This window comes from Cylas formicarius, unplaced genomic scaffold, assembly GCF_029955315.1.
Source record: "Cylas formicarius isolate icCylForm1 unplaced genomic scaffold, icCylForm1.1 PGA_scaffold_12__32_contigs__length_19106922, whole genome shotgun sequence".
Lineage (NCBI taxonomy): Eukaryota > Metazoa > Arthropoda > Insecta > Coleoptera > Brentidae > Cylas > Cylas formicarius.
Window position 1 is genome coordinate 5,402,830 of NW_026844225.1, and position 13,982 is coordinate 5,416,811.

At 36.8% G+C, this 13,982-nt stretch overlaps 3 protein-coding genes across 7 annotated transcripts; all 3 read left to right on the forward strand.

Moving 5' to 3' along the window:
• The first annotated feature begins 1,040 nt into the window (after positions 1 to 1,040).
• Positions 1,041 to 8,251, forward strand: LOC132695587 (dual serine/threonine and tyrosine protein kinase-like). Of its 4 annotated transcripts, none has more exons than XM_060659927.1 (11): positions 1,041 to 1,608; positions 1,687 to 1,801; positions 1,856 to 2,028; positions 2,089 to 2,409; positions 2,458 to 2,653; positions 2,713 to 2,897; positions 2,959 to 3,672; positions 6,833 to 7,173; positions 7,234 to 7,480; positions 7,537 to 7,786; positions 7,839 to 8,108. In XM_060659927.1, exons 1-11 carry the CDS (start codon positions 1,603 to 1,605, stop codon positions 8,081 to 8,083), a joined length of 2,793 nt encoding a protein of 930 aa, XP_060515910.1. In that variant the 5' UTR covers positions 1,041 to 1,602; the 3' UTR covers positions 8,084 to 8,108. The 4 variants fall into 4 exon arrangements, with proteins under 4 accessions (XP_060515910.1, XP_060515908.1, XP_060515912.1 ...); XM_060659929.1 differs by adding an exon at positions 8,115 to 8,251 and having other exon boundaries at positions 1,044 to 1,801; positions 7,839 to 7,985; XM_060659926.1 differs by having other exon boundaries at positions 1,045 to 1,801; positions 2,959 to 3,190; positions 3,242 to 3,672.
• A 2,149-nt stretch (positions 8,252 to 10,400) lies between these two features.
• On the forward strand, positions 10,401 to 11,423 carry LOC132695753 (alpha/beta hydrolase domain-containing protein 17B-like). The gene is made up of 2 exons (XM_060660209.1): positions 10,401 to 11,180; positions 11,234 to 11,423. Exons 1-2 carry the CDS (start codon positions 10,537 to 10,539, stop codon positions 11,421 to 11,423), a joined length of 834 nt encoding a protein of 277 aa, XP_060516192.1. The 5' UTR covers positions 10,401 to 10,536.
• Positions 11,424 to 12,381: 958 nt separating this feature from the next.
• On the forward strand, positions 12,382 to 13,766 carry LOC132695752 (dual serine/threonine and tyrosine protein kinase-like). Of its 2 annotated transcripts, XM_060660208.1 has the most exons (5): positions 12,382 to 12,688; positions 12,749 to 12,995; positions 13,052 to 13,301; positions 13,354 to 13,500; positions 13,630 to 13,766. In XM_060660208.1, exons 1-5 carry the CDS (start codon positions 12,393 to 12,395, stop codon positions 13,635 to 13,637), a joined length of 948 nt encoding a protein of 315 aa, XP_060516191.1. In that variant the 5' UTR covers positions 12,382 to 12,392; the 3' UTR covers positions 13,638 to 13,766. The 2 variants fall into 2 exon arrangements, with proteins under 2 accessions (XP_060516191.1, XP_060516190.1); XM_060660207.1 differs by having other exon boundaries at positions 13,354 to 13,766.
• Positions 13,767 to 13,982: the final 216 nt, after the last annotated feature.

Genomic DNA, 13,982 nt, shown 5'->3' on the forward strand with positions numbered 1-13,982 from the left:
GGAGACAATCATACCAATTTGATTAGTTTTTCAAACATTTCCTTTAACGATTTAATCTTTGATGCACTCTTATAATATGAGAATAAAAATGGAGTGCTTGGAATCGAAGTTGTTGACCTAGAGCAATGACTCGTACATTCCGTTGAACGGTCCTTCACCGAAAAAATCCCAATTTGTACGCCCCGGTCTGGCAATCTTTTGATGTTTCAACGTCTGTTGTTTTTATTTTATTTTTTTAACAATTTTTGCTTTATCGAAGAATAATTGAGACTTTAATTTGCTGAATTTTTAATACCTGAATACTGTGATTTTTATTTGCTAGTAAAGTACATTTACGACGTTAACTTCCGTTATAAAATTAACAACTCTGTTATTTTATTCTTAAAATCGTAATTACAGACTACCAAACAATGGGGTTCTAGGATTCTGTGCCGTAGTTAGGTTACCTGGATTATAGCAGCGTGAGCATTGAAAATTCTAATTGGCAGCGCCATCTATGAGGGCCAGGGGGTGCTGATAACAACTTGATTTATTTGGTAAAGAGTAGAGTTAAAACTTTGTTTTAACACCGTTCTGAAAATTTGTGCTATATAATTAATGCTCTTAATTCAAAAGCACCAGCAAGATCACGAATGTGTAATAAGGGTTGCAGAAGTTTTTAATATATACGCGATTTTGATTTGTTTCTAGCCAACAACATATAATTTTTGTTTTTTTGTAGACCAATTTAAAATTTCTACTAATCACAATTATGGCGCATTTGATATTCTAAAAAAAAATGCGCTCATCCACCGTCACATCAAATTCGTTTTCGATTTTGTTTACGTTGATTGATTTTATAGCATTTAAATCGCGGCTCGTTTTATATTTTAGTAACTTGGTCTTCTAACACTGGTTTAAATGTTCTGACGCCCAATTATGTTGCGGTTGAGGGTTCAACGAATCACCATGGATTGATAAATCGACCGTGGAAAAAGTTTTGCATGTTCGACCGATATTGTGTCATTTTCACAAAACTTTCAATTGCAATATACGAAAGAATTTTTAATCATTAACCCATATAAAAGTGCCAAATTAAACTGGCGACTAAAGTGGGTTTCATCAACCTTGTCCATAAATGAAAATTTAAAAATCAAAAGAGGATCTCCAAAACTTCAAATTAATTTCTATCAAATTATTAATTAATTATCAATCAATTTTGTGATTTCGGAAAATTGTGTTACACGACAGTCAAAACGTCGATGTTCAATAAGAATAAATTAATATTGAATTTAGCAATATTAATTTGGAGTACCCTATAAATTTGTGAGTCATTCAAATTTTGACAACTGTCAAATGTTGTTTTTGTTTTGGTTAATTGAGTCAGTGCGGAACTTAAAAATTTGACTATTGAAAATGATGTGGAAGAGGTAAAGGCCGAAATACTATATTTACGGATAGAAGCTTTTGGAAGATTCGTTTTTATATGCAAACTAGTGGATCAGATTAGAGATAACATTTCTCAAAATATGGAATTATGTCACGCCAAAAACTGAACATAAATACAAGATCTACTTGAGTCTGCTACTTTTTAATTTATCTGAAAACGAATATCAAGATCGGATGCAAGTATGTAATATTAACATTATCAATTATACCAAGTTAAGGATACGTCATAAGTTCAATACTGAATGTAGTATAATGCAGTGGGAAGTGCCCCAAGAGTGTAAGCGGTACCTCAAACATTGCCGCAGCTTGAAAAAAATATTAGATGACACGACTTCAGCGTTAAATGAAATAAATAGCACTCTGCAGTTAGGCCGTATGTATATTATTAATTTAATAAACTAAGTGTTTCAAAACCAACATTGCTTAGGTGACATTCCAGAGGCACTTTTTAACTCAGAAGCCATAGATAGGCTTCTTCATTACATTGAACGGATTCCAACTTTACTTATTTATGGTCAATCTTGTCATGCTAAAGCGTTGTTTGTTAATTTGTTATTGCAACAATCAATTTTACCATTATTTTGTTCTCAATGGCGTCAAGTGAGTAGCTTTGTATTCTTGAAATTCAATTTGCCTAATATCCCCTGTTTTGTTAAAAAGATAACCTTCTCCTATGGCCCTGCGAAAAGTATTCATCTTACATTGGGGAATGAAATAGAAATTGTTGAAAATCTCAAGGCACATGAGAAGCCTTGGGTGACAGTCCCAGTAGAAGATTTGCAAAGGGGCGATGATGAAAATTTGCTTGATCATTGTCCATCATTAGAAGTACAGTTAAAGCACCCTCTGTTAAAGGAAAAATTAAAAATTATGGTACCTCCTGATTGTCCTAGCAATCAGTTTAATGAACTTGCTCTAAAATGTGTCGACATCCTACCTGCGATAATTTATGCTGTAACAGAAGAAACTTTAAGTGATACTGTGAGTAACTAAATTTAATAGGTAGTTGATAAAATTTTTGCATTTTAGAACATTCAAGAAATAAGGAAGTTGAAAGATATTTTTCCAATGCCTTTCTTATTTGTGAGCTTGTCAAACGGTGTTAATATGGAAAAAGCAATATCCACATCTTTGACAGAATCCGAGAAACATCTAGCTGAAAGTTGTAGTTTACAAAATAATGAAACGAAACTACAAATTTTAAAAGATCAACTGGTTCGTTTAGGTACCCCTTCAGAATCCGCCCAACTATCTAAAGGGGAAATAACTAAATAAATCTTGCAGGTTACATTAACAGCGAATCAGATTCAGAAAATATTGATATTTCTGAAGGTAAAAAAGCATTTCGTCTGCATTATTCCTTGGAAAATATTTTATTATCCGATAAAGCGGTGGCTGAGGAATTTATAATGTTTATTAAGGATATCTTAAAGTCCAACATCCTAAAGCTTGCGGCGTCTCTAAGCGAGGTAATAGACTTGTTATTGACCTCCGGAATATCACAATTATGGTTTAATATTTAATTTCCAGATACACAATAAATGTTTAAAAAAATTTATTCTATGTGCATTTGATATGGCTCGCGAAATCCAGATCACCCCAAAACGTATCTTGTATGCCCGAGACGTGGAGTTGAAACTGTATAAAACCTTGATAAAAATTACCAGTGAGCAACAAGACGAAATAACATCAATTATACAAAGGACTTTACAAGAAATGAAGTCGAACGTTGCCGAAGTCCTGGAAGGCTACAATAGCAACAGTGAGTGTGCCTTTTCTTTAGATAACCAAATGGGAGCAATCATTATTCCAGATACTACTCAGTTGTCTCCTAAAGTTGCCACACTTGAGATCCAGCAATTGGTATTAAAACGCCTGAGTTCATCAATTGGTAATCAAATTGTTCAATCGGTGGGTTGTCTTCAAGAAAGTTTTACCGGCACCCTGCAACGGTGTTTGGAAAGTCTGGAGAAAAATTGTCACGATCTCGAAGGAAATCTTTCCGCGTCCGATGCCGTTAAACAAATTATAAGTGCCACATATTATATCGACATTAAAAGTCCCACCTCATTTTCAGTGGTCCATAATTTTATGGACCGGTTGCGGACATTATTGGGCACTTTCGCGTTGCCCTGGTCTTCAGGAAATCATGTTCAGTGTAATTTGCAGTGGCAGCTCCAAGTCGTTACGAATATGATTGATTCATTGACCGCTGCCAAACTTGCAAAAACCGTTTCTACACAGGTAAATAAAATATATAAAAAAATTTGAGGGGCAAATCACCGATTTCGGAAAATAATCAATAAATTAAAAATACTTAAAAAATATGCTATTTCAACACCTTATTTGAGTTGTTTCAGTGAAAGTATTAAAATAAAAAATTAAATTAATTACATACATTTTCAAAACAAATTTAACAATTTTATTCTTTTTTTTTTTCTCAAAATTCTGTGTTTAAAATATTTTTCCTTTCTCTTCAGATTGAGGAAATTTATTTACTTTAACAGGTAAATAAATAAAACAACACTTAGGAGTGTATTGTGTATGTTTCTTATATACTTCACACAAAAATTATCCCATAAAATAGAAGATGTCTCACCTGTACCGACGATCTGATAAAGCAACTAGGACTAACATTAATTTGAAAATTTGAGGTTATACTGCAAGTGGGTCCATCCGCTTGTTATTTTTAGGGTATCGGCACTTGGAGTTATACCAGAAGTAAGTGCCAGATTTTAAATAGAACAATTTTTGCTATGTTAAATTATTTATTTATCTTTTTATTGGAATTTGAATCATTGGGATGAGTGAAGACTCCAAAAGATCCAAATTAAAGATCCCACCAATAAAATTAGTTTAAATTACCAATAGTATTTGTCAAAATTGGTTATAGTTACAAATAATTTCAAAATATTTATTTAATAATTTCATTACATTCAATACATTATAATTTTACAGATATTTCACGGATTTCACAAATAACAAAGATTTCACAGATTTCACAAAGCTGTTACACCAGATTTCACGAGTGATTCACCCCTCGAATTAGATATACGGTTATGGTCATAGAGATAGAGCGAGTTTACACTTTCAATAAAAGTTTGCATTATATTTTTCTGAAAACGTTTTGGTGAGTTTCTCGATTTATTATTTTTGGTAAAAATAAATTAAAATTAACACAAAAACAAACGTTTTAAATAAATATTAAAAAAGAAGCAATCGTTTAACAGTAATAAAGTGATATTGGTTTTGCTTATGCAAAATGATATAGCTGTCAGGTAATATTCTGGTTCTGTTACGGTAAAATTGATGCGCCGCGAGATATAGGCATATTTTGAGATAATACTGCTATAAAAATCCCACATCTAATCTTATTGACGATCTGTCAGCGTCCATGTTGGTTGTTGAATACCGCAAGGTCATTGGTTAAAAACATGATTTGAAATCTCACGCATGCGCATATCAATTTTTTTCATAGTTGCTTCAAGTTTCTGTATTGGCATAGGCAGGGCGTCTATATCTCTAGTAGCTATATGGTCAAAATCATTAAATAATTTTCTTTTGCGTTTTATTGCGAATTTGTCCATCTAATTTGTTTATTTCCTAAATAAATCTTTTTAAAATGGGCCGTGGTATCCACTGTAAAGCTGGTGAGAGAATGAGTTTTGAGAAAAGAAGAAAAATCGTTGCGCAATATTGCAAACATTATAGATGGTTTTAAAAATGCAGGAAAATGCTTTAAAAAGGCAACCGGTACGTGAAAACCCTGGAGCATGAAGAAAAACAACCTGTTATGAAAACAGATTGGTCGAACTTGTAAAAAATTCTCGAGGCAGTTTCCGTTAAACTTTGAAGAAGCCAACAGGATGCAGAATATGCCATGAATTTATCCTGATAGCACACGACGTCCTTGGTTATGTTAAATTAGTCTATACATTATCCGCGCGGTCCAGAAAACTCTCGACGTTCAATGGACCATCATGTTTGTACAACTGTTGTACATCCATTAGTGGATATCATCTGGATATCCTTTAAAAATTTGCCCCACTGTTGGATATAATATAAAATGATACAAAATTTAGGCGGGATATTTCAGAGGTATATTTTTATATATTTTATAAATGCGAATTTCAAGGATTCTAAGAACACATTTTTGTTGGTTTATATGATGCAAGTTGAAGACTATCATCACATCTAAATTTGCAAATTAAAGTCGCACCGATATAGTCTGTTGCGTTATAGTGGATTTGAATCAATCGCTCTATCCTTTATTTATAATTTTATTTTGAAAACCGGTATATATTTATTGTACACATGTTTGCACACATTAATTATGTTATTAATTAATATGGTTCAAATGCGATATTGATGTGTGCTCACCCGAACCTCAACAGAGGGTACTCCGACAAGCACATCTATAAATGCCGTGCCGGCTGTCCAGGCTCTTGCCTCTGTAAAGGTGAGCTTAAGATTGCTAATTGACTGCCGAAAAACACTTCTGTCAATTTGGTCGGGCTACCACTTCATGTGGGTATTGAGGGCAACAGTATGGTAGATAAACTACCTTGGGACGCAGAAGCAACACCGTATCTAGGACCGGAGCCTTCCGTTGGAATAGCAGACAGCGTGCTAACGAGCGAGCTGAATAAATAATAAATGACTCGGAAAGCAGTTCGAGCGCTGGTAGGAATCAGAACAGGACACTGCCATATAAGAAGGCACCTCCATATAATGGGGATTGGCAACGATAGCACATGCAGGCTGTGTTTGGAAGAAACTCCTATTCACCTCCTCAAATACTTTAATATTTGCACATTTCTTTGTTCAATATTTCTTAGAAGGACATTTTTGGATTTCAAAAGAAATTTGTATGTGTGATCCAATTCAATTCGATTTCAAAATTTTTACCCGTCTGGATAACAAAGTGACTTGCGGAAGTGTGAAAGTCATAGAATTTAGTGGACATCCACAAGATAGGCCAAGTGCGAATCCTGGTCATCCACTGGACAGCTTATTTGTCCAGAAGGCGCGGTTTGTAGGATTTGCAGTGTATTAAAATATGCCATTTGGGTATTAATCATAAAGCTCATAAAACTAAGTATTAGGTTTGTGTGTAATGTGGTCAGATTATAACTATTTGGTGATGTATTGTGTTTGTTTCTTGTGGTCAATTGTTTTTATTATTATACATTTGTTAAATGTTTTAATAATAAAAATGTTAGGTTAGATTTGTTATTAATATTTTCCGTTACTAATAAAATTTGTGTTATAAAAGGTTATTCTCAGCAAAATATATTGAAATGGCTTTGTTTCATTTACGATTATTTTATGTAGATATGTTAATGCAGAAACTGATAATGTAATAAAAAAAAGAAGAAAGTTTACGAAAAAATGTGCGTTTCAGTTTCAAGAGCATATAAATTCGTCGCATCACGCGTTCCAATCGGCCATGAGAAATTTAGAAAGTCAGCTATCGGGACAACTGGTGCAAACGGAGGAACAGAGAATTGCGATTCGTAAAAAGCACGCCCCCAGATTTGCCCGTTTGGCTTTAGAAAGCACGTCCCTTTGCGATCTCGTTCTGTGGGGTATGCCTAAACAAATAAAGGAAATCGGCCGAGGGCAATACGGGGTAGTTTCTTCTTGCGAACCTTGGGCGAATATTAAACCTTGCGCTTTCAAATCAGTCGTCCCTCCAGACGAAAGACACTGGAACGATTTGGCGATGGAATTTTATTATACCAGGTTAGTTGTGGTTAGTTTCAATCGAGGCCGCCACCGTGTGGTTCCGTGTTCTTGTTGTAGGGCGATTCTGGAACATCCTCGGATAGTGAAACTTCGTGGCTCCGTAATAGATTACACATACGGAGGAGGCAGTTCTCCCGCGGTACTCTTAATTATGGAGAGGATGACTCGCGATTTATATTGCGGACTGCGTAATGGATTATCGTGGATTGCGAGATTGCGAATCGCTATTGATGTCGTGGAGGGTATCAGATATTTGCATTCGCAAGGATTGGTGCATCGAGATATTAAATTGAAAAATGTTTTGGTAAGTGAAGATTGAAACGTGGCGCGGTGACAGAGGGACGACGTGTATACTTATAGCTGGACAATGAAGACAGGGCGAAATTGACGGATTTCGGATTTTGCATACCCGAGGCCATGATGTCGGGTAGCATAGTAGGCACCCCGGTCCATATGGCTCCAGAGCTGCTTAGCGGGAGATACGATTCTAGCGTAGACGTTTACGCGTTCGGAATATTATTTTGGTATCTTTGCGCGGGTCAAGTTCGGCTGCCCACGCACTTTGACCAATTCCAAAACAAAGAACAGCTGTGGAACAGCGTCAGGAAAGGTGCGTGCGTGATAAAATTGGAAAAGCGAGCAGATATATGAGTTTGCGATAGGTATTCGACCGGAATGTTTGCCGCAATTCGACCGAGCCTGTTGGAATCTCATGGAACAGTGTTGGGCCGCGGAACCATCTGACCGGCCTCTGTTAGGTTATGTACAGCCCTACCTTGAGTCACTTTATAAGAGTGCTCGAAATGAAGGCAAGTTGAGTCCAAGTCCCAAATATAACAGAACATATTGCAATTATAGCCAACATTGTTATACTAATTATAGCTACTTGAATGTAAGGGAATACTGATCGATAAAGCGCTTTTCGTTTGTTATTTCAGATTCCTAGTCGGAAGAGGATTTGGAATCATAGCAATTTTTTGTATCTCTGTAAATAGTTGGTAAATTATTTTTCTATCTCGAATTTATATCTATTATATTATGTTGGTATTTTTAATAAAAAGGTATCAAAACGAAACGCGCCATTGTTTTTATAACTCTTTATTAATGGAACAAACTATCTGAACACAAACACATCCCCACGAAGGAAATTCTGAAAGGTAATGACCATTCATCTTTGATGTTTTAAAAAATAAACTATACTATACTATATTGGAGATCAGAAAATACTTAGAACTATCGCTAGATTCGAAAGTGGCGTTTGAACAGTTCTTAGAAAATAAAAGCTGTGCAGCATGGCGATTTCCGAGAAGGTAACTACAAAGTCGATTAAATTAAAGAAAATTTACATGTTAAGAAAATCCAAAGTATTTATTTCACCAACCACTAGGATTGTACTTACTACCATCTCCGAAATGCCTAAGCCGTGCACCTTTATATAAAATATTACAAACTCTCAGCGCTGGAATTACAAATTTTCTTTTTCATAAAATTCTCCTAAAAATGTATTTCACATCATATTAAAATTTTGATCTAGTCTGCGGTATGAACATTTCTACTATATCTGAAAAATCCTGTTTAAGTTTCTTTGTCAATTAACAAAAAAACATCCGTGCAGTAAATTTGATCTAAACTGGAACTGTTCCGCTTAATCTAACGACTAATATGACAGCAGTTGACAGCCTTGTGAACATTAAATCCTGACTTTGAATAATCAGGTAAACGTTTTCACATAAATACTCACTAACATAATGCGCACCAAGAGATCGGGAACCTGGAAGACGCATGAGTTTCCTCACTTTGCAGAACTATTCTGCCAGGGTCTTGGGCATCAGTTGAATGAGTTTCTCGGGCATCAGTTGGATGAGGTTCCTGGGCGTCACTTGGGCCAGGTTCCTGCGCGTCACTTGGTCCAGATTCCTGGGCGTCACTTGGGCCAGATTCCTGGGCGTCACTTGGGCCAGATTCCTGGGCGTCACTTGGGCCAGGTTCCTGGGCGTCACTTGGGCCATGTTCCTGGGCGTCACTTGGGCCAGGTTCCTGGGCGTCACTTGGTCCAGGTTGCTGGGCATCAGTTGCGTTTATTTCCTGGGCAATAGTTGGGCCATCATTTTGCTCTGGTTGTCCTCTTTGGAATCCAAGCTGGCGGCTTCTCGCTGCCTCCCTGCCACGAGTTTTTCTGTCGAGTTTCTCTCTCAGAACTTGTACTGTTTGATTTTTTAATTTCTGCTGTCTCTTCAACTGCGCAGGACGGGGTCGCAGACGCCGTTGCGATTGCGGCCGCGGTTCCGGTTGCGATCGGAGTTGCGTCTGCGGCGGCGACGGAGGCAGCGACGTTGAACAGACAGGAGGCTCGACGTTTTCGGGGGTTTCATTGTTCTCGGCGGTTCTTTGCGATCTCTTAGTAGGAAATCTGGGATTTTTGCCTCTTAATTCAATCGGATTCTTGGATTCATAATATTTACGCACATATTTGTACGAAACGAACTGTCTCACCTCGTACTCGTTAAAAGCTACCAATATCTGGGATAACAAAAACTGTCTATTAATTTGACTAAGATAAATGAATTAAAAATTTACCTGGCCATTAGTATTTATCTGCTCAATTTTCGCTTTATAATACTGATTATTACCTTCCCAGAGCGCGAAAACCCATTGCCCGACCTCTAGTTGCGCTAAAGCCTCGTTTCTAGCTAACGTTTCGCTCGGTGCTTCGCCCTGTTCCATGTTCAATAAGGAAATAGTGACTTGATATTCAAATCCTAATTCACGTTGTCTTATTTTTCAGAATTCAATCTTTACGCGGTTTTTAAAAGTTTGAAGAAGGCGTTGGAAAGAGTGAGAGAACTAAACATTTTCTTCTTCTTTTAATACTGATCAAGAGTTCAATGTTCTAGAATCGATTCTACTTTTCTTTATTCAAAGCGGCAATTTTCCTAAAAAGTCAGTAATATTCTATCAACCATAAAACCATATTTTTTAAATTTAATTTCAAAGTATTGATCTCATAAATCAATATTTTATTTAGTTTTCACTTTACGCTTTAAATCAGGTTTTATACTTGAAACATTTACTTATGTTTAAAAACGTGCTGTGGAAGCGGTCGTAAAAGAACTATAGGTTGTTAAATGAAAAATTTTCCGAGTTTTTTGAGTTGGCCTTATGTGACTGTTAATTTAATCTTGGGAATCGGGCCTACTAGAAGTCGAAGAGGAAGAGAATGGATGCCAAAGTCGTGCCTTTTAAAATGGCGTTGTCAACATTGAAATGTAATGTTTAGTTGTGAACTTTAGTAAATTTAATTTTGCCTGATTGGACACTGGTTTTGATTAAACATTTTGGGTTCTTCTCGTCCTTTAAAAAATGAACGGTTTAAGTTTTAGTGAATTTTGTTGTCTCTTTTGTTGTCCACCTTGCCCAAGCAGAATAGCAGCAAAACTAGCTTTTATACCTCCGGAGCTAACTTACGAATTTGTGTCCGATGAATATGGAAAATGCGCTTTTGCACTGACAGAAAGGGCGGAATGGCAATTTTCGGAAAGAGAAAAAGAAAATATTGAAGTATTTTTTACAAGGACCACAAGAGGAAATAGAATTGCCTGTTTATTTGTGAGATGTAGTAACACAGCGCGATTTACTATATTATTTTCTCACGCCAATGCTGTTGATCTTGGACAAATGAGTAGTTTTTATTTGGGTTTGGGATCTAGAATAAATTGTAATATATTTAGTTATGATTACTCTGGTTATGGTGTGAGTGGAGGAAAACCATCTGAAAAAAATTTATATGCAGATATTGATGCTGCTTGGCAAGCCCTTAGGACCAGGTTTGGTATAAGTCCTGAAAACATAATACTTTATGGGCAAAGTATAGGAACTGTTCCTACTGTTGATTTGGCTGCAAGGTATGAAGTTGGAGCTGTGATATTGCATTCTCCTCTCATTTCTGGTATGAAAGTGGCCTTCCCCAAGACTAAAAGAACTTGGTTCTTTGACGCTTTTCCCAGGTAAATGTCATGTGATGGTTAAAAATGAGTATCTATCTGTTTATATATTTTAGTATTGATAAAGTTCCAAAGGTTGTATCCCCAACGCTAATAATTCATGGTACTGAAGATGAAGTGATAGATTTTTCTCATGGGCTTACTATTTTTGAAAAATGTCCTAAAGCTATAGAGCACATCTATAATTGCCGTGCCGGCTGTCCAGGCTCTTGCCTCTGTAAAGGTGAGCTTAAGATTGCTAATTGACTGCCGAAAAACACTTCTGTCAATTTGGTCGGGCTACCACTTCATGTGGGTATTGAGGGCAACAGTATGGTAGATAAACTACCTCGGGACGCAGAAGCAACACCGTATCTAGGACCGGAGCCTTCCGTTGGAATAGCAGACAGCGTGCTAACGAGCGAGCTGAATAAATAATAAATGACTCGGAAAGCAGTTCGAGCGCTGGTAGGAATCAGAACAGGACACTGCCATATAAGAAGGCACCTCCATATAATGGGGATTGGCAACGATAGCACATGCAGGCTGTGTTTGGAAGAAATTCCTATTCACCTCCTCAAATACTTTAATATTTGCACATTTCTTTGTTCAATATTTCTTAGAAGAACATTTTTGGATTTCAAAAGAAATTTGTATGCGTGATCCAATTCAATTCGATTTCAAAATTTTTACCCGTCTGGATAACAAAGTGACTTGCGGAAGTGTGAAAGTCATAGAATTTAGTGGACATCCACAAGATAGGCCAAGTGCGAATCCTGGTCATCCACTGGACAGCTTATTTGTCCAGAAGGCGCGGTTTGTAGGATTTGCAGTGTATTAAAATATGCCATTTGGGTATTAATCATAAAGGTCATAAAACTAAGTATTAGGTTTGTGTGTAATGTGGTCAGATTATAACTATTTGGTGATGTATTGTGTTTGTTTCTTGTGGTCAATTGTTTTTATTATTTTTACATTTGTTAAATGTTTTAATAATAAAAATGTTAGGTTAGATTTGTTATTAATATTTTCCGTTACTAATAAAATTTGTGTTATAAAAGGGTATTCTCAGCAAAATATATTGAAATGGCTTTGTTTCATTTACGATTATTTTATGTAGATATGTTAATGCAGAAACTGATAATGTAATAAAAAAAAAGAAGAAAGTTTACGAAAAAATGTGCGTTTCAGTTTCAAGAGCATATAAATTCGTCGCATCACGCGTTCCAATCGGCCATGAGAAATTTAGAAAGCCAGCTATCGGGACAACTGGTGCAAACGGAGGAACAGAGAATTGCGATTCGTAAAAAGCACGCCCCCAGATTTGCCCGTTTGGCTTTAGAAAGCACTTCCCTTTGCGATCTCGTTCTGTGGGGTATGCCTAAACAAATAAAGGAAATCGGCCGAGGGCAATACGGGGTAGTTTCTTCTTGCGAACCTTGGGCGAATATTAAACCTTGCGCTTTCAAATCAGTCGTCCCTCCAGACGAAAGATACTGGAACGATTTGGCGATGGAATTTTATTATACCAGGTTAGTTGTGGTTAGTTTCAATCGAGGCCGCCACCGTGTGGTTCCGTGTTCTTGTTGTAGGGCGATTCTGGAACATCCTCGGATAGTGAAACTTCGTGGCTCCGTAATAGATTACACATACGGAGGAGGCAGTTCTCCCGCGGTACTCTTAATTATGGAGAGGATGACTCGCGATTTATATTGCGGACTGCGTAATGGATTATCGTGGATTGCGAGATTGCGAATCGCTATTGATGTCGTGGAGGGTATCAGATATTTGGATTCGCAAGGATTGGTGCATCGAGATATTAAATTGAAAAATGTTTTGGTAAGTGAAGATTGAAACGTGGCTCGGTGACAGAGGGACGACGTGTATACTTATAGCTGGACAATGAAGACAGGGCGAAATTGACGGATTTCGGATTTTGCATACCCGAGGCCATGATGTCGGGTAGCATAGTAGGCACCCCGGTCCATATGGCTCCAGAGCTGCTTAGCGGGAGATACGATTCTAGCGTAGACGTTTACGCGTTCGGAATATTATTTTGGTATCTTTGCGCGGGTCAAGTTCGACTGCCCACGCACTTTGACCAATTCCAAAACAAAGAACAGCTGCGGAACAGCGTCAGGAAAGGTGCGTGCGTGATAAAATTGGAAAAGCGAGCAGATATATGAGTTTGCGATAGGTATTCGACCGGAATGTTTGCCGCAATTCGACCGAGCCTGTTGGAATCTCATGGAACAGTGTTGGGCCGCGGAACCATCTGACCGGCCTCTGTTAGGTTATGTACAGCCCTACCTTGAGTCACTTTATAAGAGTGCTCGAAATGAAGGCAAGTTGAGTCCAAGTCCCAAATATAACAGAACATATTGCAATTATAGCCAACATTGTTATACTAATTATAGCTACTTGAATGTAAGGGAATACTGATCGATAAAGCGCTTTTCGTTTGTTATTTCAGATTCCTAGTCGGAAGAGGATTTGGAATCATAGCAATTTTTTGTATCTCTGTAAATAGTTGGTAAATTATTTTTCTATCTCGAATTTATATCTATTATATTATGTTGGTATTTTTAATAAAAAGGTATCAAAACGAAACGCGCCATTGTTTTTATAACTCTTTATTAATGGAACAAACTATCTGAACACAAACACATCCCCACGAAGGAAATTCTGAAAGGTAATGACCATTCATCTTTGATGTTTTAAAAAATAAACTATACTATACTATATTGGAGATCAGAAAATACTTAGAACTATCGCTAGATTCGAAAGTGGCGTTTGAACAGTTCTTAGAAAATAAAAGCTGTGCAG

Bases quoted from the DNA above. Each gene is read 5' to 3' on its own strand.
- LOC132695587 (XM_060659925.1), top strand. From the start codon at position 1,603: ATGCAAGTATGTAATATTAACATTATCAATTATACCAAGTTAAGGATA. The intron at 2,654-2,712 runs GTACCCCTTCAG...TAAATCTTGCAG, and splicing joins AGATCAACTGGTTCGTTTAG to GTTACATTAACAGCGAATCA. The intron at 7,481-7,536 runs GTAAGTGAAGAT...GTATACTTATAG, and splicing joins TTAAATTGAAAAATGTTTTG to CTGGACAATGAAGACAGGGC.
- LOC132695753 (XM_060660209.1), top strand. From the start codon at position 10,537: ATGAACGGTTTAAGTTTTAGTGAATTTTGTTGTCTCTTTTGTTGTCCA. The intron at 11,181-11,233 runs GTAAATGTCATG...TATATATTTTAG, and splicing joins TTCTTTGACGCTTTTCCCAG to TATTGATAAAGTTCCAAAGG.
- LOC132695752 (XM_060660207.1), top strand. From the start codon at position 12,393: ATGAGAAATTTAGAAAGCCAGCTATCGGGACAACTGGTGCAAACGGAG. The intron at 12,689-12,748 runs GTTAGTTGTGGT...TTCTTGTTGTAG, and splicing joins ATGGAATTTTATTATACCAG to GGCGATTCTGGAACATCCTC. The intron at 12,996-13,051 runs GTAAGTGAAGAT...GTATACTTATAG, and splicing joins TTAAATTGAAAAATGTTTTG to CTGGACAATGAAGACAGGGC.